Here is a 27,832-nt window from a genome sequence, read left to right on the forward strand (position 1 = left end):
CTTTCTTAATCTCTATGATATAATTCCAAATCCAGATAGAGGCACTATACTTAGTTATAAGTGACCAATGTTCTTTTTGTGTAGCATCTTATCCCATCATTTCTTTCCTTCAAAACAATGGGGTTATGTGTGAAACACAGGGACCCACAGTTAATCGTGCACGAGAGCAAAAATGCTTTGCAGTTTAAGAACAACTTAAATTTTTGAGAAAAACAGAAATTACAGAGATTTTTGTAAAGTACTTTGAATTTTTCCAAATTCATAAAATGCATTTCAACATGAAGCCAGCCATTTTTAGTGACAAACCAATTTGTAACAGGTTCACTGGGGATGGTCAGAGCATCGAGGCCAGGACAGGAGCCCTGCACCCCGGGCTGCGGGGTCTCAGGGCTGCAGTAGCCCCTCCCTGGCTCCCTCTCTGGAGCAGGTCAGTGACTTAAATTAATATGGAGTGGTACTTTAGGATTTTTCCCATTAAACTCAGTAATTGAAATTCAATGGAACTGAAACATTAATTGCTGGTGAGCTAACCTCTGAGTCTACCGATATAATGATATAGTGTTGTAAAGAAAATAACATATATATTATTGGACATAGCAAATATGAATGCCAAAGATAAACCTGACACATTTGCCAGTTGCAGCACAATGAGCCTTGCCTTTTGCTCATTTCTCTTCACACTTCCAGAGCAACATATGTAATTTCATTTTTTTTTTTTTTCAAGCACAATAGAGTGTAATATTCAGATTTTACACACTTTTTGGGGTTATTCTATGTGGAATGAAAAGCTGAGACTTGCAGATTTTTAAAATGCAGGTTGCATGTAATACTAGTGCCCTCCTATTTTAAAACACACTCAGCACATGTTCAAATTTGAGTACAGCCATCTTTGCTCTACAGATATTACAGCACCTTTCCTGTTTAACTCAGGAATGTATTTCGGAGCTCCTCAGAGGTTCAATTAAAGTTTCATATCTATAATAAACAGCAGAGTGCACTTCAAAGGAATCGGAGAACATTCCCGAGAATTACCTCGGGAAGGCAATTGGTCTCTGTAAATAAAGCTGAGTGCGTGCAGAGGAGCGATGCATTGGGGTAGAGCCCTTGGCAATGCACTTGACAATCAGGGTGATTAGCAATCATCATAACATTACCCACGTTTCAGAAACAGAAGCAGCCATTGAGCTCAGTTTTGAAAGATGGAAGCGCCTTCTGTTAGGTAAGGCTTGCATAAAAGTCCTGCTAATTTAATAGCTACAAATATTTCTTGTTCAGTACTGAAAATGTTAACATGAGATGAATTTAAATATTCCTCTTTGTCTTTCAGATGTTAGATGACTTATTTTGGACTCATAGGGCCAGATTTACTGTCACTTAAACCACTGCCACTGTGTGTAGAGAAGCAATGTAAGGGAGAACAGATCTGGCACATGGAAAAGCAGTTGTCCTCACCTCTCCCAGTGTAATGGGGGCACTTGCTCATTGCCCCAACCCTTCCAAAACCCCACCTATAGGACACACGTTAACGCGAAGGGAACGGTTACAGGCTGGCAGCACTGAGCCCGTCTTACACGGCAGGAATTTCTGTACAATACTGCTAGGCAACAAAGGATCTTCTAGAAGAAGTTTCTAATAATGCCTTTCTATTTCTGGAACAAATGTCCTAAATGTTATCCTTTAAACAGACACTGCAAATTAACATGCAAATTTATTTTTCTTATCTACTCAAAAATGACTATGATACAAATCAATTGTCTGTATAAATTTAGAAATCCTCCTTTGGTTTCTTTTCACTTTTTTTTTTGTACTATTCCACAGACTACTAAAAATAGCATTAATTCTGCTGGGAAATAGAGCCTGAGCTAACAGTTACCGAAACAACAAAGTATTTTTGTTCACTTTTGGGCTGCATGAAATGAGCAAAGCTACAGTATATCCAAATTCTGAAATCTATTTTATTTTCCGTCTTTGGTCAAATGTCGCCAGGTTTTTCTGTTATAACGAGAGTTCTTCCAATGATGGAAATAACAACCTTGGCCACAGCAGCATAAAACCCACGAGTGACTATGATGTGGAACCATAGCTAAAGCAGAAGTTTTCAGCCTCTCTGAACCTCTGCAAAAGGAAAACCTCTCCCTTTACGTAGTAATATTTTAAGCCATTTGTTTGTTTTTTTTTGGCAACCGCCAGTCAAAGAAACCCAGACAGGCCCTACCATCGTTCCTGAGGATGAGCGGGGTTGGGGGGCCCAGGACCCGGCTGTTGGTCACTGTGTTTGTCACCACGCACGTGTAGTTTCCCACATCTGAAGCTTCCACCTTCGCGATGTACAGATTGCCAGTCTCCTGTGAAACGAAGCGGCGGTTGTCCTGATGCACGAAGGATGGGTACTCATTGAAGATCCAGGCATAGGTGAGCTCTGGAAGCATAAGGCACCACCAGAGTTAGTGACAGCCCATAAACCTCCACGTGACTCAGTCCCAAGTCTGAACTAAAGCCCTGGAAATGATTTTCTCCCTGCCTGCTTTGGTTAGGCACAACAGATCCATCACAGCCCATGAAATGACCAAACAGCACACATTTTGCAAGCTTGCATCTTTATGGCTATAGGCTATAAATATAAATTTCCAAATGTGACTCCTCTGAGCCTGCACACAGACCTTAATGCTCTTAAAATGTTCCTTAAAGATCTTCCAACACAGAATACAATGAATTTTATAAGGATCCCACTTCTTCTGTCATGAAAATTTCAATGTTTCTGACTCTTTTTTCCTTTTTCTTAGCTCATTTTTTCCTCAAAAGTTTGGAGAAGGGTCTGCTGAGCCATGTTACCATACACTGTATGTTTGATTCCTTTGGAACTTCAGAATCAGCAAAAAATTCCAAACACCAAATTAAGCCGCTGTAATCTTCTATGTGTCTAATTAGATAATACTCTGTGTTTCGTAAGGCATCTTTGGAAGTTATTTGTGCAACAAAAAATAACAGAGAGACATGCTGCAAGAGGCTGCAGTTTATAAGTAAGGTTAATGCAATATAACCCTATTATATTTGCCTAAGACTAATGCCCAAGCCCGCTAAAATGCTTGAAGAACTCAAGTGAGTACAAGATTGTTGTAGTTTTCTAAGGGAACAGTAATTATACTAAAAAGCATATTCTTAGTTTAATACTCTAATGAGTCATAACTGTAATTGACCTCAACTACCATTAGGTACTTTGGAAAATAAATTCTGTCCTCATGTTCCACTGTTTACACATACAAGAGGTTGAAAGCAGATTGTTGGCTTTTATTTATTTATTTCTTAACAACAGGATTATAAAATGCCTACTTAGACTTTTAGGAAGATATGATAATTATGTTTATGTGGGAATATCTAATCATCATATTTACACATGTGCATCTAATTATAAGTAACCTCATGCTGATGTCAAGAGGATACTCAGAGCAAACAAGGTAGCACTTCTCAGCTGGCTTATTATTTTCTGCAAGTAGTTTAATTTTTTAATTTTTTATTTTTTTTTTAAATTTACTCTTGGTGAACAATTATCTTGTTCCTCCAGAAGCATCCAGCTTCTCCAATAGGCAAATAAACATCAGTGCCCTGGAATGCACAGAGGCATTTAAAATTGAGCAAACCTTCACACAGCAGGTTTCCACCACAGCCTCCCAAACTCCGCAGTACAACATTTTGCATTGCCTGTGGAATGGTGAATTAACCACATGTTCTTCATAAAAACACAGGACCAGGAGGGTTTTTCTGGATCAACAACCCCTGACCTTCCCTATCCTTCCCCAGGAGGTTGCCTAGTCCCACTCACAAACATCCCAGAAGCAGCAAGGTTTTCAGTTCCTGCTTTCCTATTCAAAGTTGGTTTTGCTTTTAACTGTTAAGAACCCTTTAATTTCTGGGTTAAATATTTTTATTACTAGGCTATATCCATGTGCTTCTGGGCTAATGATGCCTTTAGCTTAATGGGTCTTGCCTCTTCACTGGTGAGAGCAATCAAAAGTCCTTCTGCCTTCATTTCCAAGACAGTCATTCCAATCTCATGATGACTGTAGTAGATTTTCCTTAAAAAAAAAAAAAAAAAAAAAAAAGCTCTGCTGAAACTCTGCTTTAGTTGTAAGTGTTGAAGATATGTGCCATTTGAGCAGAGTGCTAGGTTGGAAATCCTGGATAAGAAAATCACAGGAGAACAGAAAGCAAATGTGAAGTTGTGCAAGAGTAAGAAGGTCTGACCAAAGAGAGCACCCAAATGCAGAGACCATGGATCCTTCCAACACTGGAAGCAGAAAAATGGATCTATTCCTTGAGAGCACACCCTCAAAATCTCTCCAAGACATCTTCAGATTAAATCAGTTTGGCTACATAAAAATAAGGAACCCCAAATCAAAATGCTGGACATAACAAAGACCTGATGTGACAACTCTGCCTTAGTTTCGTTAAAACAAATAATTGTCCACAAAGATGCAACTGCCTGAACCGCACAGCCTTAGATAGTAGGAGCAGTCCATTATTGCTCTAAAATATCTAAAACTACTGGATAATTGTCTCTCTAAAATAATGTGGGACCGATGGAATAAAAAGCACAGGAAATACAGCAGACTGGAGTCTCTGTGAGTGCATTTGCTTTTGCAGCAACATGTAAATAAATACTGTATCAAACTCACTTTGATTTCCTTAGAGATCCTAGTGCAATATTTATGGCTTTTCAAACTTGACGGATTTCTTTTGATAAGGTTTCACATACTAATTGCTCTGGAAGTGATAGACAGTTCGCATCCCATAGGCAATTTGTAACAACTGTGTAAACAGACACTTAAAATACAGCCTGAGATAGCTCCTGGTGACTGCGAGTGATGGAAACATCTACGGGAGTTACAGACATACAGATTTCAGCACAAAGGATGTTCAGTAACTAGCAATTCACACTTCTCTAATTACACATTAAACTTTATATCCTTTAGGATTTATTACAAACTTTTCCTTTTTAATTTGGGGACCTTTTACATATAATTTTGACTTGTTTACCATATTTTATTATTATTTTTTTCTTTTAAAGCACATCCAAGCTGATCTCTTGAACAGAGAAGCTTATCTGAAGTTTTCTGACCCATATTTGTGCTTTGGAAAAATCAGAATCCTCACCAGCTGCAATGCCACAGCAGCAGTGAAACCCCTGCAACCCTCCCCACTTATACTGCGCTCTTCCTCACTGTCTTGATGGTCTGGATTTCCATGACAGATTAGAGTGAGATGAAGTCTGCGGGGAGATAAAGATTTTGGCAGATCTTCACTCCTCTGATGACTCTTACCAGTGGAGGTAGCAGGGGGGAGCACACAGGGTGTGAGCAGAAGTTTGGTTGGACTTTGGGCAATGGCAGGGATGGGCAGAAACATGCAGAGCTGTGAATCACACCAAGATCATACGTGTGACAGGAAGGTCTGCTACACACCAGCACACAGAAGTGTTTCAGCCAACAGTGGCTGTCAACTTCAGCAATTAAAAAGACAATAAATTATTTAAGGCATTTGAAATGCCCACTATGGATTTTGGACATGTAAGTGAGCTCACCCCGCACACTGCAGAGCCATGTAGGGAAAACGAGAGAAACAGAGATATAGTTCTATCACTGTGCCTTCCTGCATCATTTTTGCTTGGTTTTTTTTTTTTTTTTTTTTTTTTTTTTCTTCCTCCCATACATCCCCAAAAATACTGTCTTCCTGGGCCTGCAGTTACTGACCACATCCAGGTCCTGTCATTTTTCTGAAGTAGTCAGTGAGAAACTCTATTAAAGTGTTCGAGCTCTCATTTACTGTCCAAAGAATACTTCTGGCTCAAGACAAGAAACAAAACTAAAGATGCTGTAAATTTTTAATTTTTCTCTAACTGATTGTAAGCAGTTAAGAAATGTTACTGAAAGCTGCACAGAAATTCTTATATGAGTAATTATTGTAATTAGGCCATGTGGTTTGCCAAAATTATGTTCTCTGGTCTTTTTTTGTCACATGCATGCTTTGCATCTTTGCCTTTTAGTACGAGAAACTCTTTTTTTTTTTTTTTTTTCCTCTTTTCTTTTGTGGAAGTCTTTACCATAAAGGATAAAGGCAGGGCTGCCACTTGAAAAGGTCTCTGCAGCTATTATGGGAAAATCTATTAAAACATCATGATTATGGTTACCATAAAGCTGAATGGAAGAATGAAATTATGAAATTAATATTTGCAAAAAAAGGGGTATCATTTATCACTTTTAATAAGAACGGTGTGGTACAATACACTTTCAGTTTTTATAGACTTAACTGAAAGTTACCGAGATTAATCCCATCATTAAGGATTCTTACAATTTATATATTATCACCAACCACGTCACTCGCACGTCGGACAGGTGGGAACTGTTTTTTAACATGAAACAAAAACTCTGCAGCATTTCCCGTAAATCTGAATACATAGAAATTATGCTTCATTACACATTGCAAGAAACAAATATGAAATTAAGAAAATGAAGAAAAATCCTCCCTGCATAATTGTCCCTAGCCCTTCTCACCCCGTTTCAAGCACTTGCTGTGCTCCAGATCAGGCAGTGCCAGGTGCTCACACCTGCCGTGTATTTCATGCATTCAGATACTATAACCATTTTTTGCATTATGGAAGGCTAAACATATCCCACGTCCTCCCCATCTAGTTCATAAAAGCCATTCAAATCCCCAAACCATATAGAAATCAGGCCAAGACGTTATTTTCAATTACCCATTTCCACCACTACCCATGAAAGCACACGGATGCTGTCCCTGGGAAGCACTGAACCCAGCACTCCTAATGCAAATGCACCGTGTCCCTACGAATCCCATCTGAGTGGTAACATTCACCTTAAATGCATATAGGAAAGGTTAAATACACACATGGACCCCCCAGATCACAAGCATTTAATTTCCTTGAATTTTGAAGTACATTCATTATTATGAATAACACCATGAATGGAAAAGAAGGCTTAATGCACAACAACATTTTGCATGACAATGCAGTGGGAAAGAGAAAACAAAGGACTGTCAGGTAGAGATGAATCCCTGGCATTACCTACCACGTATTTGGCCCTGCCCAACCCCCTCCCTGAAGCTCCTTTCCACCCATACCAGCTTGTCTGCAAACGCAGTGCCGTGTCTGGACTTTCTGGTAGTTTTTCTCCTTCAGAGTTTTATTGTAATAGTAGAGCCGCATGAATTATGCATAGTACACATTTCTTTTGTGAGCCTATAGCCCATTTCATTGCCCTGCTAGCACTTTGGATCAATTTTTTATCTTCTCTTCTTAAATAATTGCCGCATAATTTAAAGGAATCAACCTGGATGCAAACATGACTTGATAAACCTCCCCTTGGCCCCATGCTCTCCATCAGGCAGGGCCGGTCAGCCAGGTAGCATCGTAGCCTCTGTGACGCAACTGCAACTTTTAATGAAAAGACTAATGAATAATGAACAAGATTAATCTAAAGTTAATAACACATTTTTGGCTGAACACTCGTCTGTGCTAAAACTGACAGTGCCGTTACTCAGCAGTCAACCACTTGCAAACAAAGGAAGGTACCATCCTTGGCAGCCGGGGCAGGAAACAAGCCTTAATGGTAGCGAATCAATTTGTGAATTTAACTTACAAGAGTATGAAAGGGCCAGTGGTCATTAGTGCCAGCAGTGATATAGCGACTGGCAAAAACCACGTCTTCTGTAAAGGAGTATTTAGCCACACTATTCAAGGAATAGCTCTAACTATTCCAAGACCCCTCTTCAATCCCAGCAACTTTGCAGATCCAAGTGATAGGCTCATATGAGAGATCTTAGGAAGCACTCGTATGATAACCAGGAAGATGCTACAATGTTTAGGAGTTTTACCTGATACTGTACAGTTCAGCAGGTACAGGAAATAACACTGCCACACAACACACTCTTTGAAGCCAATACAACCAGTCAGGCAAATCCAGAAATGGCCAGATTCATGATGTTTTAAAATAGTAAAATAAAGGAGTTAATACGATGGGAATCGTTATAAAGACACAAAACTAGGGAAGGCAATGGACAGACTTTGATAGGTCACCTCTCTGACCTGAGGCATGATCAATCACAACTGAGACATCTCTGAGGTTTTTCAAAGTTTTTCTTAAAACCTTCCAATTGCACAACTTCTCCACGTGGTCTAGCAGGGCATAACACCCTGGTAGAGAACAGGGCGATGCTGCAGGTTGTGTTCCTGCCATCTCCTAACCAGGCACCAGCAATGACTGGAAGTGGTCTCTACTTTGGGGGAAAAACTCATTAAACACAACTGTGCCTATGTGCTTACTGGTGCCGGTGTATGGGAACAGAAAAGCAGGATATATACGTACACATTCATGCATAAAAATGCATTCAGTGAATGCAACTTCCAGTGCTCCCTACCGGAGTTTGTCACCTTTTTAATCACAAACAACTCAAAATCACAGATCAATGTCATGTGCATTAATGAGTCAGAAGGATGAGGAAAGTGTACAGATCAGCCAAGTTTTGTGTCAGACATCCAGACAGCCTTTTGCAATGCGCTCAGGGCTGTGGTTGCTTCCCAGCCCCTTGAGTCCATGCTCGCCCAGCATGTAGAGCTTCACCTGTGGGTAATTAAAAAGGTAAGAGGTCTTCATTACCTGAAGCCCAATCAATAATCACCTGTATCTGCTGCATCTCCACTTTTCAGTATCTCTAAAATAGTTAAATATTTGATGGCTGTACATAATTGACCTGGCTTATCTCTCTCTAACAGCTTCCAGCCCTAGTCGATGGCTGGCTGTACTGGCTGCTGTGGCACCGTAAGCATTAATGACTACTGCACCATGCCATTTGGGATTCTGACAAAGTTTTAACTTGAAATTCCCTCAGGGAGCAAAATCAACATCAGCCTTTATCTATGACCGAATAGAAAACGTTACGAGGTGGAGAGTCCCTTGCTGCTGTATTTACTACAGCTAAATACACAAACCTATTGCAAAAACTTCTGACGGGCAGCTGACACCCTCCCAACCCCACAGCAATCTAGCATGTGGACTGACAGAGTTTGGAAGCAACTATATGTTTTTCTGTCTGACAAACTTCATAAATTGTCTTACAGAAATTTACAGCTTAGCGTGGTCTTGCCTGAAAAGAAAACCCACAAACAAACTCAACCTGTATTTGTCAAAAGGGCTTACAGTACCTTTGGGGAGCCTTGTTCTGTATTTATTGAGACTGGAGAACTTTTGCCTGGGAATAGGTCTCATGCCACTCAATTTCATGCACCTCTGGTTAAAACGTGTGTTTGGCAGTTAGGTCCAGACCAGCAGTGACCCAGGATCTTGGACGAGGGCTCTGAGGGATGGAGGAGCCCTTCCTAGCCCAAGGGAGGTGCAACCTCCAGCTGCAGCAGCTAGCAGCACCACGCCAGGCCCTTGGAGACGCTGGCCCCTGAGGAAGGGAATTATGAAGTGGAAGCCTATGTCTGCTAAGGAACCTCGTGGGAAATCACCAGATCCTGGCAGGATCACCACCTCCGCCAGCATAAAGTGCAGCTGAGTTATGGTGAAATAAAGATTAAAAGGAAATCTTATTGAGCATGCAATGTAGTGTGCCATGTAACTACAGCAAGCCAACCTTAAAAAAGAGCAACAACACAGAAAGCTCTCATGAGAGGGTAAATAGCTATATATTTGCTGTAACCTTTACCTCTACTAATCGCACAACGCTGTACTTCTGGAAGCCGGGAGCCACACGCAAGTCTCCTGCAATACTGGTTTAACTCCAGATGATTTCACAGCTTTTCCCACTGCGCAATGCATAGAGCTTTATGATACTTGCTCTGTTTTTAAGCTGATTTCAATGAGGCTATTCAGGTAAAGAAAGAATAATAGCTTGATATGTTCCATGGAGTGTTATCAACACAAAGGAAACAATAAAGCACCTCTGTGGTAGATACTGTCAGCAGCAAATGGAAAGGAGAGAGAGGCCAGAACAAAAGATAAAGGGGGCCAGACTGAAGCTGCTAATTACTTATGGGCAAACATCAAATGAGAACGAAGCTGGACATGTGCATAAATGATACATTGATTTTTAATTCTGCACAAGATTTTTTTTCAATCATTATTTGTATTTTCCAAGCTTATCCTACATAAAGTGCTACAGATATCACCTTAAGGAATGACTAACAGTTTTAATCCATTAGTTTGTTTTCTGTTTAGAGTCAAAGAGAGTCAGCCTGAAACCTTTTTTTTTTTTTTTTTTTTTTTTTTTTTTGAGCACTTGCTTCAGTAAAGCAAAAGGTCCCTGGGCTTGTTTTAAAACATATTTCAATGTGACCTAGCTAATCCTTTAATACCAGCTTTCACTACCTTTTGATCAGCCTCTTACTGTAGCTGTAAGAGATTAGATCAAACCTTTCCAAAAAGAAAGTTGGTTGTGGAGATTTTTCCTGTTGCAGTGAATTATTATTACGATCAACTCCAGGGCTGAAATACCTGGCCAAGCAGCGAGGGTGGGCAGTACGTCCTTTAGGGGACATCTCTGCATACACCAGACATAATACCTTGCCACTCACCCGTAAGACATAGGAAAAAAAAAATCTGTTCATGTATTTGATAGAAAGAGTTTTGATATATACCAGCTTAAAGCCACATCATGGCTGCACAGTTAGACATACGTTTCAGGTAAGAGAAAATACCTTGTTTATTTTTCAAAAACAAAATAACACCTTAACAGGGAGGAGTGCAGGACTATTGGCTTACCTGGAGCAGTAGGTGCATTCAGAGATACAGAAACCCAACTTTGATTGTAGAATTAGGTAAACATCAGTGCTGTATTTGTGTCAACAGCCTGCTTTCCTTTCTGGCCATCTCAAGGGAGCTGAAAGCAGAAGGCTGCCCAGCCACTTCTGAGAGCTCCGTCTGAAGCGGCCAGGTGAAGTAGGGTGTGGAGGGTAAGGATGGTGGCAACGTGGTCAGAAGAGCCTGGGAGCTAGCCTCAGATCCCTGATTTATTTTATATAGAGATCACAAGATGTCAGGACTTTCAATAAATGCCTATTGACTGAATCCTGTCAGACGACAGATTTCACTCATCTTCAGGCAGCCCCTGCCTACTGCACCTCTTTCAATACTGCTTCAATCTTCATTTAGCAGCAGCCACAGTTTAACAGGGGAATAAACCACATGACTAGCTTGCAGATTATTTCTTTTTAAAGATGTCATGGGCTGTCACTGATAAATAAAAAATCCATTAGTGTCATGTTCCTTATTATTTCAATATTTCCAAGGCCTGTACTGGAGACATGAGCCTGTTCTCTTCTGGTTCTGTGGGAAGGCAGCATGAGGTAGGAGTACCAGATATCCCACCTCGCTGCCTACCCTGCGACAGCCCAACGGGGACACAAACTTCTGTGAACAGACACCACACAGTATGAGGGAAGACTCTAAGGACATTTACTGTCTCATTTAAAATTGCATCACAAATGCATAGGGCCAGAGCAGCTCTGCTGGCACCAAGGGTGAATAAACAATGTATGCCAGATGAAAATTTGGGTCTGAATGCTTGTGCCAAATTCTTTCCTCGACTGTGAACTTATTTTGCAACTCCTGTTCACAAAACCTATCCCTGCTGAAATGAGGCAGAGACAGGCACAAGCAAGAGGCACAAAGTTGGGTCCCTACAGTAGCATAAATCTAAAATGAGCTTGGCATTTATGTTATTGGAAATATTTGCAATTTCACAAATTTCTCAATTAAAACAGCACTGTATATTCTCTGTGTTGTCAGAAATATCAATCTGTTATACAGGCAGAAAAGAAAAGTGGTAAGTGAGTTACAAAAGCACTTTTCCCTCTCACGAATTAGGAAATAATTTATCTCTCTGCCTTATCACTAAATATGTTGATAAACCTGGTACACGCACTGAATCAGCAGTTTTAGAGAAAGGATTATGTCAGATTAATTTTAATCTAATCCATTTCTATCTCCTGAGAAGCTTTTTACTTCTTGCTTTTAATAATTTAAACACCGACTGTGGCATAATATAAAAAATAAATGACGGGAGATGCACTCTAAATGGAAGCTACAACTCTCAATCACTTTTTATTTAAATGAGAATTTCATATGCCTGGTTCTAAGTTTAATGAAACCTCTTCTTGCTGAACTGTTATAATCTTCAACATGCAGAGCCAGGCACAAAAGCATGCTGCTTTCCTGCAGCTCCTGCTCACTGGCTTGCCATAATGCTGCTGCAGAAAAAGATGCTCCCAGTTAATGTTGTTCTGGCAGGCTGTTGGGAGCCAGCAACAGCTTTCAGGAGAGCTTCTCCCCTTTGTGTGAGCAGGGGATCTCACCTAAGAGGTGCACACTGCAAGGCGCTAGAAATTGGCAGCTTTGTGGATGTTATTTTCTCATTCTTGGCCTGAGATAACTCACTTGGAGATTTTAGAGCACAACAACATATTCACTGGAAATCACTTGTACATGTTGATACTTTCAAACACATTGATTTCAAACACATTGAAAGCATCCCTTGGTCAGTGCTAATCCAAAACACTTCTATTCTTTTTTTTTTTTTTTTTTTTTTTTTTTTTATTTTCCTTCCCCAGCCACAAGGGAGTGGCTTACCTGCTTGTATTTTGGCTCCAATCTTTGCAGCAACCCATGAAGGCTACTCGATGACCTTGCAGCATTTTGACAAATAGTTCAACCAATAAATCAACACTTGCTAACAGCTTAGCAGATTTTTTGCTTCGTTTCCTAGAGAAATGGAACTTTTACAACCATGTTGCCTATCCGTCTGTGAGATACTCCTCTCTAAATTAACTTCTCACTAATTGGAACCAAATTTGACTGAGCAGCAAAGGCTTAAGAAGCCATTAAGATAGGAACGAAAGAGGAGAAACTCTTAACGACTCAGTAAGGGAAAGGCGGGGTAGTTCAGCACTTCAGCAGCCTGCTTGGCAAGAGGCAACTGGACAGTCCTGCGTATATGGATTGTGCAAGAAGCACATTTTAAGAAAGCTCTGGGCATGCTGCACTGAACGAAACTGCAGGAAAATAAAGGCTGAATATTTAGGTTACTGTGGTAAAGCAGGGTGGGGATGTAAAACACCCCAGGCCACATGCCACGTAAGAATATGGCAATTGTCATCCTAACAAAAACAGAAAAGTAACGGCACTTGTCTGATTCAACTTTCCATCCCTCTAAAGAATTCACATTAATGGGAATGGGCCATAAGAGAAAGATAAGGCACTGAGAAGCTGATTTAATACTTATGGGAACATGTGCTTAAAGGGCCTTGTCACAAATCACGCTGAATCGGTCACACAGCATAAGAGCAACTTGCATTTATGCATTGGCATAGATGTTGCACAGTAGGCAGAGCAGGATAATGCTGCTTGGATAGAATGAAATAATCCATTGGTTTTAGATAGGCATTAGATGGAAATGTCCTTGGCCTCTTTAGCTGTATGTTCTTTTTATTTATTTTTTTCCTTTCTATCGCCTTTTCCAAGGCTGACTGTATAAATGCTTTCCTGCTTTCCAAAGTTTTAACATAAGGTTTCCTTAGTGTTGACTCTAAGGGCAGCAACAGAGAATATTACAAATTCTTCTTCCCATTTTATAACAACATTTCTAACATGCTTGGGGGTGAAAGCCCCCATACGTTGCTCCTGATATGCTATAAAAATGGCTGACAATTGCCTTTTGCCATCTGCACTGCTCTGAACAGTTTTTCAAAGTTCTTTTTTTTTTTTTTTTTTGTTCCCCTTGCACTCTGCAGTTGGGGCTGTACAAGTGAGAAGCCCAGATCTGATTTGTGCAATAGATTATTTACGAGACAAATTCCTCAAACCATTCATCACGTAGCACAACACAGGCTATCAGCCATCCTCACAGCCAAAACATTTTCACTGTTTCCAGCCCATGAAGTGCCCATCATCACTTTTAAAATATATATAAATAAAAGGAGAGAAAAACTGACCAGATGAGAAACCAGGCATTAATCATTTTTCTGCAGAGCACAGAAGTGGTCATAGCACCACTGTAATCAGTAAAGTGCTTTCTGAAAAACATGTCTGGTGTCTACACTTCACTACCTACCATACAGCATGAAAGGCTGAGATTGAGATGAAATCAGAATTGCCATCTCTTCTGTCAAATGCTAAAATTTAGTTAGTTCTACTTGATTAAGCTGTGCAACAGAACTAAAAGTTCTCTCAGATATTGGGGGAAAAAAAGGCAGGAGAGAATGGGAAAAACCTGAACACATCCATTATGTGAAAAGATGTGAAAATAATTCTCTGTCAACATTTCAGCTCACAGACACAGACTACATGGGTATATTTCCAACAGCAATAACAGCATAAGTTAGGAAAGAGAAATTTGAAACAAACTTTAATAAATTCCCTCCTCTTTGAGAAGATGGACTTTTTCAAGTGTATCTAGGACATGGGTGCAGCAAAGAGGGGCAGAAAACTTGTTTTTCTTTAGTGTTTTGTGTGTGTAATAACAATGTAAATACCTCCAAAATTGGGCAATTCTGGCTAGGGCTTTTCCATAGAAATGAATGATGAGATACAGATGTGCAAATGCTAGCACACTTTTAATTGGTAAAATGTAGACGGTTTTATGCATTAGTAGATCAAAATGATATAAAAACTGCTGAACTGGGTCACTGTTTGCTCAGAGGTGCTGTTTCCTAATGCTCAGGAAAGTCACCCATTGCTGCAGCTAAGAACAGAAGCACCTCCATGTCAGGGAACTGTGGGTCAGGACCAGAGCTGGTGTTGGGAAGGTTCAAGGTCCTGAACCACCAAGAACTTCTTCATTGGCCATAAGCGTGTGGGCTGGAGGAGGTGTATCCTTCAGAAATGGCAGAAAGTTTTCATTTGAATATTTAAGCACTTCCCAATCTAAAAAATTATCAGATAATTTATTTTTTTTTTCCACAGATTACAGAGATGAATTAAGAAGAATGAGAATAAATGTGTTATAGATGTGAAGAGCAGTGGTACGGGCTATGGAAAGACAGACCTCAGAACATGACAAGCCTCTAGGGAATGTAAAGGAAACACAATTTAAATAATTGAGTAATTCAGAGATCATTTTCATCAGTTCTCCACATACACTCATCACTTCTCACAACACTTGGAAATCTTTTATTCTATAGGATTTTCCCACAAGGGCAGGAAGGCAAATGTCACGAGAACATTGTGTATATAGATCTTTCATAAAGATGAATAAGAGAAAATCTGGGGAAGGGAAAAAATAGTGAAGAAAAACCCCAAAGACAAATTCATTTATCTTCCCAAAGACAGGAAGGGGAAGGATTTTAGGGATGGATTTACAGATTTGTTTTTCTGCTTGTTTATGGGTGTGCTACCAACTGTCAAGTGAAACTTTCACACCTTTCTATGACTGTATTTTTCTAATCTCTAGACTCGCAATGAAATACCAGGGATGTTAGAAGGTAGCTGGAAACTGTAGTTGTTAAAATATTAACTAAGTCTGCCCTGAACAGCAAATAAATCTTATAAAAGTGGCAGCTAAATAACTCAGTTCCCACAAGCTTGAATAAAAACAACTATTTGGCATAAAAAATGGTTTGCTCTTTTAAAATTTGGAGATAAAGTTAAAAGGGCAAAGACCTCCAGGCACTTTGTGGGCATATCCTGTATGGAATTCATTTGTGATTAAAGCCCTGAGATATACAAGGGAGGGCTTGCTTCATTTTATTTTATTTCATTTTTATCAGGGGGCGTTCTTTTTTTTCTAATTAAATTTATCTTCCCAAATTTTATTAACAATACTAGAAAAAAAAAAAAAGAATGTTTTCACCAACAGCTTTAAATTAAACAGACTATTTTACATTTCAAAATGCTTCATTGTCTCTAAATATATCTAAATGTAATAAAAAGGCTTAAAAATACAAAATGGAATGAAACACTTCGGACAAATCCAAGTTATTTTTTGTATTTTTGTTTTCATTTTGGCTAGCTATGCCCCCACATCAATTATTCATACAGCTTTTCCGAGGAGAGACAGCAGATGGTATTGATCTAGGAGTGTTTCAAAAATGTAAAGCAATATAGCGTTGTTTTTACGGTACCCAAATTATAGGGCTCATCCTAAGAAATGCTGAGGTACCATAACTAGCCTCATCAAAACAGTCATGAAAACTTTTTGATTCTTCATGTTTCCAAAACTATTACCGTGTGATTTAAGTATGTAAGAAGCACCACCAGGTATACGTGGTCTAGTCGAGACTTTCAACTGGCTTTTCTTGTCTACAATGTGCCCACTTTCTACCACTGCTCATTGAGCTGTTACACGTGCACCTTGTACCATGTTCCCATAACTGCATTTACTCTTACGTTATTTTTTCCATAGAGCTTCATAGGTAGACTGGTTGACACATGAACATCATTAGGCTTTTAATTAAAAAGCAGTGGAAATAATGAGGGAAAACCCTACATGCTCAGGATAATTATTTCAGAAAAATGTTAACAACTCAGGTAGGCTTTTTCCACTACTACTTATGCTGATTTAGAGTAGTGAACAAGTAGGAAAGGAGAAAAAAAAAAAAGAATTTAAAATTTCTAGCAGGAAGGCAGTATAAATACAGCAGGACAGGCTTCAAGGGCTCAGGCACTGACTGCTATGAGAGCAGAAAATATGACAGAAGCAAATGTTTGATTTGCATTTATTCTGGTTTTCAGCCCAGTGACTTCCTGAGCTCTGGATGAGCATTTATTTTCCAGATTTCCAGCATTCAGCAAGCACTTCATCATAGGATGCAATCACATCATTATACTTCTTAACAAAATATAACACCAGGATGCACTGACCTGAGAAAATAGTGACTCCCCGTTGAAAATGTACCACAAGAAACACATTTTGTTTCAAGGAAGAAGCCTGAATTCATATGGTCAATCTCCAATTCATGGTAAAATAAAAAATTAGGGCACGCATGGAGATACCGAAATTGTTCTGTGCAAGCTGTATGTGGTCCACTTTATGATGCTGAAAATACTTGTTAATCATTTGGACTTGTTTTCAGGATAAAATCCTGGTAACATATGAGTAATAGGAAGCTTTTTATTTGGCATCATTAAGAAGAAAAAACCTCTCAACAGCCAGTGTATGTAGGCCAATATAACTTCACTTTTAACTGCCAGCTCTTTAAAAATGGGTAATTCCAAGTAGCAAAGTATCAGAGTGAATTACAGATGAAAGGATAAAGGTCTGGATGCAGACAGACATTTTAATTTTAGTACAATCCCGGATCTTAAAGACCAAGATGACCAATGACACAGCAGTGGACAGGTAAAGATTCTCTCCTAATATATGTAAATTTCCTTTATCAAATTTCTGCAGATAATGGGGGCTCTAAGCCTTGCCACTTGAGTCAATTCAAAGCTGAGGAAAAGCTGGAACTGATTCCCCCCCTCAGACTTGGGAGATTTTTACCATCAGGGAAGAACTGCACCTCTGGCACCCTGAAGGATATCCTGAACTCTGTACTCAGGAATCAGCCAGTTTATTGTTTTGTTGTTTGTTTTTCCCCAGGCTTCTCCCATTCTAGTGAATACCTTCATCATCAAAGCAACAGCTACTCTCCAGTTATATATATATATATATATATATAATGTCATTTTCAATGCAGAACAGAAACCAAAATCAAAAAAAAAAAAAAAAAGCCATAATGTAGAATTTTTCCCCAGGCAGTCCTCTGTTTCAGAGTTGGTCATTAATGTCTCCAGGCACTTTTGCAAGGATGATAAGTCAGCTTTTCTGTCCTAATCAAATTCCAAAATAAGTAATTGCATTTCCTCCATCTTAATGCCACTCACACTTTGAACTAGATGTATTACTTCTCACTTCTAGCCTGACTGTTTTCTGCTGTTGCACTACCATGTTAAACAGTTGCAACATTATATCCCAGAGGTGGCATAGCAGGGCATGGGGAGGAACTGCTCTCTACAGCTTTGCAAACACTGCCTTGGACCCTTGGGATGGAAGCTGCCAATGAAACACCGTCATTTTCCAACATACAGTTAGTTTCCAGTGATATCTGATATTCTCTTACGAAGCTCCATCTGCCCAGAGCTGGAATAGGAGATAGCTGTGGTAATTGTGCAATAACTGCTAGAGACCAAATAGTTTCTATTACACTGGGAGACATACAGTTGGCTGACAGAAATGCGATGCACATGATTGAAAAGCATTAACTTTGCAGTTGTGACTTTTAAAATTCATCCTTATTTCTCAGCTTGCAAGGAAGGAGTAGGAGGAAGGAAGAGAAAATGAAATTATTTTCACAGAGAAGATTAATTCCTGCAGAACAAAGGTCTCAGTCTCAATTACCTGGAACTACTTTGACTTTCCATGAAATACTTTCTATGCAAACCAGTAAACCACCAGGGGAGTACCCAGCCCAGCTTGGGTACAAAATTGCAATAGTATCAATTTAGACTAATTGTGGATCTGGCTTGATACAAACAAGATAATTTTCTAGCTGGAATAAAGCAGGCACTAAAACGTGGCCAAGTAGGAAGACATCTCCCATCCAAATGACAACAGGAAATAATTACCCTTCAATTTTCTGCCTGTCTGGACTCCAGAAATGCACTCACCTCTGTCACTGAAAGGTGCTCTTTCCTTCCTGCAGAAATCTGAAATAACTTTGGGGCCTTTCTGGAGAGTGTGTATCATCAGTGAATACACTTGGATCAACTCTTCCTCCTGAATGACATCTCCCATAGCATCACAGACTCCAAATGAGTTTATGGCTGGTCCACAACCCATCTTCGGTGTTTTTTGTCTAGCTTTGGCAGCTTCCTAATGAGGTGCTGCAGTGAGACCCATTTCAGGGGTGGGGAGGTGGCAAGCTCCATCCACACAGACCAGAGGGCACGTAATTCTGGTGTATCCCTAATAAATACAGGAGCCACTCTCATAAAAGTTATGTGATGCAATAACGAGTAATTTTGTGGGTTTGGCATTACAGGTGTAAGAATCACCTTCAAGTAATGAATATCAGAAATGTGAGATATTGAAGCTCTCATGATAATCTCCTGAACTAATAGGAGAAATAACATCTGAAGCCAAAAGTGAAGGAGGCCCTCGCTGAATAAATGAAGTAGGTAGGTATGTTTGCCATACAGCTCCTTCCCTACGGTATGAAATAGTGAGGTTTCCCATTGCAGAGACTAGTGCCTGGCACCTGAAACATGCCTTATATAAAAGTACCACACAACTCAAAGGCCAACACATTTAGTACTGCAAAACATTTGTTTGCTCTGCTGAATGGGCTTTATCCTCATTCCAAAGAGCTTTTGGGTCAGGTTCCCCTGAGAATGTTTACAATTCCAGCTCTTGATGTGTAAGTGGTAGCAGGCCTCATGGGTCACGACGCCTGCAGACCTAGGCCCTTTCCTCATTCTGCTGTATGCCGGTGGCACTCTGGCTGCCCTGACAAGGCCTTTGCCAGCTGGTCAGAGTGGCTGGGGAGCTCTGTAAGCGCTTGTCTTGTTGCATTTGAGCACAAAAAGCAGCCTAATGGCAAACGGCTCGCAAGGCAATTCTTGTCCGGCTGACAAGCAAGGAAGAGGACAGACAGATTTCAAAGCATGATTGCAAATTTCTTTAAAAGGGACGCAGAGCTGCAGAAGACGACCACTTGCTGATGATATACTGAAATGCCTTCTGATAGACCAGCTCGGTGCTGGGGCTGGTTGTTGAACTGCAGGCTGCGCGGTTCCGCACGCCTCGCCCCCAGGCCTGATGGCAGCCACAAGGAAGGGAGACACAATGGGCTGACTGCTTCTCTAAAGCTTTGTTTTGGGTATAACAGTGCAAGACATGGACTTGCCACAAGACAGGATTGCCACATTTAAAACAAGTTTTTGCTCAGTTGAAAGAATCGTTGTGTTAAATATGGTACCGGTATTTAAACCTGTATAGATCAAACTGCACTGAAATAATTGCTACATTATACATTAAGACATATATGCCATTTCCCCTGTTCTAAAAAGTGAGTATAAGAAGTGACAGGTGCAAAAAAGACAATTTAGTAAGATTTTAAGAGGGAATAATTTATTTTATTTTATTTTTAAACACAACTACAGTATGGTCTACAGAGGACACATCAGTAAGACCATTCTAACATTGCAGATTTCTTTTTGCCTGTCTGCTACTACAGCTTTTCAATTTCTCCATAAAAGTCACAAATCTGCCTTTTTTTTTTTTTTCTTTTTTCTTTTTTTTTTTTTTCTGGTGTTAAGAGATACCAGCGACTATCAAGAGAAGACAGGTTGAATACTTTTCTGCACAGAGTCTGTATTTTCAGACATTCAATGAGCCTTGAGTTACAGTTAGTACTGATCTATTATAATTCCAATGAATTTAAATATGTTGTCAGACAAAAATGATAGTTCACAGAGTGGCATATCGTCAGAGACTTTTGGTAGTGGGGTTGCCCATCATTCTGTCTGGTGCTTCAGATTATGATTTCCAGAAAAACAGGTGGTGGCATGAGCATCAACGGCGAATACTGCAGTGCCTGCAGGATCCCTATGTAATTTATTAGCATGGTATTTCCTCCACTCCCTTACCACTCTGCCTTGCCTCTTCCTCTCGTAAAAACAGTAGGAAAAATATGTACTGCCATTCAGAAATAAATCACTGTATTAGACTTGGACAATCACTAACAAGCTGAGTACCCACAAGGCAAAAACAGTGACAAGTGTCTGAAAAATTAAAATGATAATGAAAAGATTATGTACAAAATAACTCTAACAACAACCTTCAACCTTTTTTTCAGAAGATACACACACAGAGGTCAAATACAAAAAGGCTTCTGAAAGTTCCATGTTCCACAAGATCTTGGCCATGCCTTCTCCCTATAACATACTGCTCTAGTTTGCATAAGCTTTCTCTGCCCTCATACCCAATGGGAGATCTCCCTCAATGTTTGCTTAGCATGACCACTCAGAACAAACCATTCAGACTGGCACCAACACAGAGCTGCTCTTTAAACTTTCTGAAACATAGCCTGAGAATGAGAACATTGCAAATTGCCACTGAAACCTCAAAGCAGAAGTAAATGGCCTTACCTCCAGAATGAGGTGGTGGTCCACACAACAGCACCATGCCCTGGCCCTGGCGGACGGATACAGTGCTTCTTGTTCTGGTCTTGAAGTTTTCGAGATCTGCCAAGAGAGAAAGAAATCATTTAAAGGGAATTGTTTTTTTCCTAATGAGGACAGAAGGTTCATTAGGACTTTGCTGTGTGACAGGGAAACAAAGTGAGCATCAGCTTGGATGAGAAGTTCATGTGAATTGGGTGGACTACAGTGCAGCAGAAGGCTGCTGTGGCAGCCAACTACCAACAAAAAAGCAACAAAAAGATCAGAAAACATCTCCACAAGTTTCAAGGTGTTGTTCAAGGTAAGGGGAAAAGCTTTTGACTTATCCAGGGCAGAAGAAACATCCAGAGAAAACTCCACCAACCCATAATGCTGCTAGAGTTTTTTCTTATAAATTTAAGAACTATTGCCTTAAACGATCACAGCCCCCAATTACATTATAACCCAGTTCTGTTTCCCTTTAGGAGACTTGTTACCGATGCCCTTGCAACCCATGTGTAGAAACCCTTCCTTTCCCATAAGGAAGTCTCCTGTTAATAACTATGTTAGCCATGCAGTGCTTTAATTAAATTCAATTCCTTCTTCCACCTCTCTCCCTTTGCTCTCCTTCAGGGGCCATGTACTGCAAAAATGCAGCTCCCTCTCTTGCCTTGCTCACTGAATTCAAGAAACTTGCTATTAAATGATGAGGTGATGCTCTGCGAGCTGAGCAGCGGCACCACTTATTGATCAGCATCATTGGCTGCTGTGGGAGCAGTAACACACTGAATACTTTCATAGCCTTTTATCTTTAACAGTCCCTTGCATTTCAGGTTTCATTTTTTCTGCTTTCCGTGTGGCTGAGACATGGTTTGGTGATTGCAAACCTGTTAGTGCAGTTGGGAACTAGAGGAAACATAGGTGATAAATATTTAACAGCAGGAATTAGTAGGAACATCATTATAATTTTAAAAGTGTGAAAAATTAACCCTTGATTTTTATCCACTCTTGATTTTTTTTTTTTTTTTTTTTTTTTTTTTTTAAATTATTACTTTTTAAGCACTGGTGTGCATACTTAAAAAAATTAAAATTTTGTTTCATACTGACTAGTATGCAGGCCACCACCTCAGAGTGGCCTGAGTTGGAGCTGAGTGTGCCACATGTGCACAGGCAGTGCTTGCTGCCTTCATTCGCATCATGGTAAATTAATCATGTACATAAATACAAACCAATCTGAAAGAGCTGGGCTGTCATGCAGATCAGCTGTTATTCTAATGCTAGTACTTAGAAACCTTGCTCATGGACATGTCCTGCTGAAGTCAAATTCAGGACAAAATCCAGGCAAAAAGGGAGCTACAATGGAATCAACAAGTAGAAATTTTCTTGTGCTAGTAGTCATCATGAGATTTCCAGCACAGGTCTGTCATGCCCTCATGCTCTACGTTTCATCATTCCAGGGATCTCATTATAATTTCATCTTTTTCATTTGCATTTCAGAGGCTAAATATTGTGGTTTGAGGGAGATTTTAAAAAGATGCTGCACTGCAGTGAACTACTCATGAAAACAGAACCAGTCCAAAATTCTGCTTCAATCCATGGACAGAAGCAATGCTGACCAAATCAAGGTCATGGTGCTGCCTGCATCAGCTGCCAGCTCTGTTGTATAATCAAACTCCTTGGGCAAAATGGGTTCACACAAAAGGTTCAAAACTAGATGAGTTTAGAACTGGTCCGAATGTAATCTGGATATCAATTTAGCAGCAAGTTCACAAGTGTGAGCTGTTTGCTCAGACTCTTGTCTAGGCAGAGCAATATATAAGCAGAAGATCCTCGTGAAGATTCAAGGTCATGTAAAGCAATTTGTGATACAGCATATAGATAAGGGAGAGAATAAAGCAGACAATCACAGAAGAATTTATTAGTTAAATAATATATAATATGGAAGATTCTTCATATCGGTATTTAGCTGTAACTGTTTTCCTCTGTCTTTGCAGCAGTAACTAATCCATTATGCCCTCTGCATATACACACACCATTTTAGAGACTGCACTGGATTCAGTTTCCATGCACAAATTTTAAAAGAGCCATATGCAGGTCTGCTTTAGAAGGTAAGAAGAAAAAAAAAACTGCATCCACTCAGCCTGCATGGTTAAGCCTACTTGTACAGTGCTCTAGGGAACGCTTCAGTTAATCACGGGGGAGGGAGTGGGAGAGGTCTTTCATTACCAATCATAAGAAACAGCACCTGCTTGGTGACCCAGCAACTCCCAATTATAATAGCGTGGAGAGAAAGTGCATGACTCAGTAGTCTAAATGCAAATCTAGTCCTCAAAGTTTTTCTGCAAGGAACAAATAACCCATTTGTTGACAAAACAGCCATATATTTATGACAAGAAAAGAGCTGCTACTAGGAACAGAAGTCTCTGTGTGGATGAACAACTAGGAAATGATGGAAGAATGGTCAAAATCAATTGGAGGCAGCAAACAAAGCAGAGCATTCATCATTATCATTCCCGGTGCAAACTATTGAGTTTTTAAAGTCAATTGTCAATTCCAAAAAGCCTCATGCATGTGCTAAAACTCTGTCTCTGAATAAACTAGCAAGATTAAGGTAATTATAAGAAAGGCTAATGTCTCATCAAACTGATTGGACTGATTATTCTGATGCCTTCTGAAATCCACATTTTAAATTTATTTGTGCAATACCTAAATAGTAACATGAATTAATAATAGTATAATTATGTTTGAAAAAATTTATTAGTAAGAAACTTCATTTAAACATCAACTTGCTATGCGATCTTTGCTGAGAAGTTAGGAATCGTATCAGTATTGTTGAATGGTTGCAAAGTGTACAGATCAGTGATGTGCTGATTCAAGAGGTTCTTCTGCTTTCACATGCTGTGCAAAATGGACAAAAACATTTCCTACAAGCTTCTGCTCAAATGGGTGCAAAATATTGCGCTGAAATTTTGCACAGTTGAATTCCCCATACATGGAGGTAAAACTGGTTGGTAGACAAAAGTTAAACACACTTGCTGGATACCTCCCCACAGGAAGCTTTCTTGCAGGAGTAACACTCTAACACTTTTTCCTATTTCTGTTATCGTCTTCCAAAGGAAACACAGTTGTCTAGTGCCCTGCCTGGAGAGCAGCAAGAAATTATTCTGTGTACTTCTGACATTAAAAATCAATGGGACAGTAAAGCAGGAAAAAAAATACCCTTGCGGCTAGAGAATGACTCTGAACTACAATGTAAATGCTTTAGTTGCTTGTGTCTCCCTGATGAGCCTCACTCACATTCTAGTTTGCCTTGCCCCTAAACCCAAAGATCCTAGCTTTGGGATAGGATTACATGTGACGATTTTTGTTCTTATATGTCGTTAAAAAAACTAACAACATACAAACACACTGAAAAAGCCCAGAAGACTTACAAGCCAGCAAGCTGCCTGACTTCTTGGCACACTTACTAGTTTGGAGGAATGCTTGAAGTTGGACTATCATACTTCCATGTTTCTCTCGATATCAACACTCTTTCTATCAAAAAGCACACCTGAGCAGAATGAGGAGACTTGGGAAATCTGGCTGAGGTTTGCAGGTGCCCTTTCACTGGACCTGCCCGCTGTGCTGGGGCCAATGAACCCCCGGGGCAATGGGGCTGTTCAGCACATGCTGCAGCAGGGCTGGTCACTACCCATACCTGTCCTTATTCTGCTCCCCATGCTACCTACACCGTGTTACAGTCTTCTACACCTTATTGTTCATCTGTTTCCCCTGTGTACATTGTCAATGCAGTCACTGTCCCCTGATACAAATATTTTTGCCCTGTATTTTGAAAACAAAACAATTCAAGATCTTGAAAAGCTGCTGAGCATATAGACAACGATAGGAAAAAAGACAATTTCAGATTTGGGAGGGAGGCAGTGAAAGCCTTGAACAGGTCACTCTACTTTATCAAAAGGAAGCAAGACATTTCTGGTTTACCTGCATAAGTATTGTCATGAAGAGACAATGCTATCTCTTCAACTGTTTGCTAGTGGAGGAGGATGTAACAAAAACTAATGGTTAGGAAGCTGAAGTCATGGAAACAGAAGTTCTGTAAGGCTTATTGTGAGTGATGATGATCAGCTGCTGGCATAAATTACAACAGAAAACAGAGGGTTCAGCACCCTTGAGGTCTGCAGATCAAGATCACCTTTCTAGAGCATGTACAAACAGTAACTTCTATCACACTTACGCAGCCAGGTTCAGTTAGGGATAAACTGGTGGAAATATGGCAGTGATAAATAGGAGCTATGTTACAGGGCACTACATCCTTCTAGATGTCTGGTTCATGAAACGCTGGTGAGGAGGAGGAGGTCTGGAAGCCAGGGTGATGGTCTGGTGGCTTGATGCCCACTGACAGACCTGGGAGGCCTGGAGGTGGGCTCCTGGGACTTGGCAAAACAGTACGCAAGAAATCTGAAAATAATCACGCTACGATTAATTATTTCAAGCTCCCCACAGGGTACTAAATACCTCATAACAGAAATAAAAGACATGTTCATTTTCAGACTTTACAGTTAAATGTTAGATATAATGCACTAAGCATCAGTAAACAGAAGGGAGAGAACAAGATGAAGCAAAACAATGCCTGGAAGAGATAAGTTCATTAAGTTTTAGCACGCAGGCATCTTTGAAATTTAATTAAATTTTTTAGGGTGGGAATTGCTTCAATTACAGTGATCTTTCACTGTGTAGATCAAGACAGAAAGGAGCCTTAATTTCAATAAAAATATTTACACATTAAACAAACAATACATGACCAGAATCAAGGACTGCTCACATGGGCAGAAAGATATATTGTTGGAGCCAGGATCCCTGCATGCACTTTTGGTGAAAATGTGTACATTCAGTGATCCATATTGGAGGCACTAGACAGTATACAACCATTAAGAAATACTCCTTTTATTCATAGAATGGAAAAGAAAATTGCACAGTATGGCAGATGCAATAAGGATGAAAACCTACCCTGACTAATCAACACAGCAGGCATCTGCCTGAAAAATCCTAGGTCATTTGAGTGAGCAAAAAGTGCAATTCACTGTGTTTTGTTCATAAACTCATCATTGAAACCACATCAAATGGCAGCAAAATACTGATTGCCAATGATGCCTCTCTCTTCATACACTCATACAGATACAATAAAACTGCAGGCCTGCACATTTCTACTAAGTGGTTATCTTTAAATGAAAGGAAAAAATAATTAAAAGTTACTTTAGACAATAAAACCGTGATACAATCATTAAAATGTAAACAATGAAAAAATACAACTTTAATAGGTACATAAAATCTACATAAATTTGCCTGCATATAAATTTCTGTGTCCTTTGAGGTACAAGAACTAGGCACAATCTTGTTTCCTAATGTGTAATTATTTAGGACTGAAAAAGAGAAACAAAAATTAAAAACTCTCAAATTTTATTATGATGTGTGATTCAAAATAATTAAGATCAGATATTTGTAGATCTGATATTAGATATATAAAATAATTCCCTTGCATGTTGTTTTTTCCCTATTTAGTTTGGGCATTCTCTCTATTTATTAGGTGATTGCCAAATTGATCAAGAGAAATTACTGAGGAAGGAAATAGTAGTACTTCTCATTCTGGAGGTCAATGTACTGCCAAAGCCTATTTGCAGTGCACAATACTAAACCAATGACTCCAATGAAAATAGAAAATATTGTAAAAGCTCCAGTAACTTCAGTACTATATGAGGAAGAGATTAGCAATGTTTTCAGTGCATAAAGGAGACCATTCTGAGGGTAGTCTAGCAGAAACACACACAGGTTAGTGTACTTAACACTTAATCAGACCTCATTCAAGGAGTGAGTGAGGATACCATTTAAACTTTATCTCCACAGTGTCACTTCTCAATCAGATTTCATGGACACACACGAGTATAAAGGGACATGTATTTAATCTGTGAAAAATACATTGATTTGTGCCGCTGACTCTATACTAGCAATTGCATGACCTTGGGAAAGTCACGTAAATTCTCAGTGTCAAAATTTGCACTCTGCTAATGATGAAAAATTATTAAATCTTAAAAACACCTAATTAGCTGACATTTGTACATAAACTTGACATGTAACAAAAAGACTATACATGAGTGTGATACACTATTAGCATGTACACGCTAACACCCATCCTTTAATATGAACTTGAATATTTTTGGTTGCATTACTAGATCATAGAACAGAATCACAGAATGTCTTGAATTGGAAGGGAGCCACCAGGATCATCCAACTCCTGGCTCCACACAGGACCACCCCAAAATCAGACCCTATGTCTGAGAGCATTGTGCAAACACTCCTTGAACTCCAGCAGGCTCGGTGCTGTGAGCACTGCCCTGGGGAACCTGTCCCAGTGCCCGACCACCCTTTGGGGGAAGAAGCTTTCACTAACATCCAGTCTGACCCTCCCCTGTCACAGCTCCATTCTGTTCCCTCAGGTACTAGATTTTTCTGGGACCTCCAGTAAAAGTCTGCCTTAGCATCTAGTAACACAGCGTAAGCAAGTAACAGTGACTGACGTCAGTCTAATTCGGATTCTCATTCCTCAAAATCATTCAAGAGCCAAGAACATGCCAGCAGCAGCTGTCCCCATACCTTAATCCCATCACCTTTTCATTTTGTGCAGGGTA

The 27,832-nt window shown here is 39.8% G+C and overlaps 1 protein-coding gene across 3 annotated transcripts in view; it reads right to left on the reverse strand.

Moving 5' to 3' along the window:
- LOC311441873 (contactin-4) overlaps positions 1-27,832 on the reverse strand; it is a 297,643-nt gene that overhangs the window by 74,517 nt on the left and 195,294 nt on the right. For all 3 annotated transcript variants that reach the window (XM_084530449.1, XM_084530447.1, XM_084530448.1), the window contains exons 6-7: positions 21,138-21,233; positions 2,216-2,419 (exon numbers count right to left, since the gene is read on the reverse strand). In XM_084530449.1, the coding sequence (XP_084386575.1) occupies positions 2,216-2,419; positions 21,138-21,233 (300 nt within the window). The remainder of the gene's footprint in view (positions 1-2,215; positions 2,420-21,137; positions 21,234-27,832) is intronic.

This window comes from Aythya ferina (assembly GCF_964211825.1).
Source record: "Aythya ferina genome assembly, chromosome: 10".
NCBI lineage: Eukaryota > Metazoa > Chordata > Aves > Anseriformes > Anatidae > Aythya > Aythya ferina.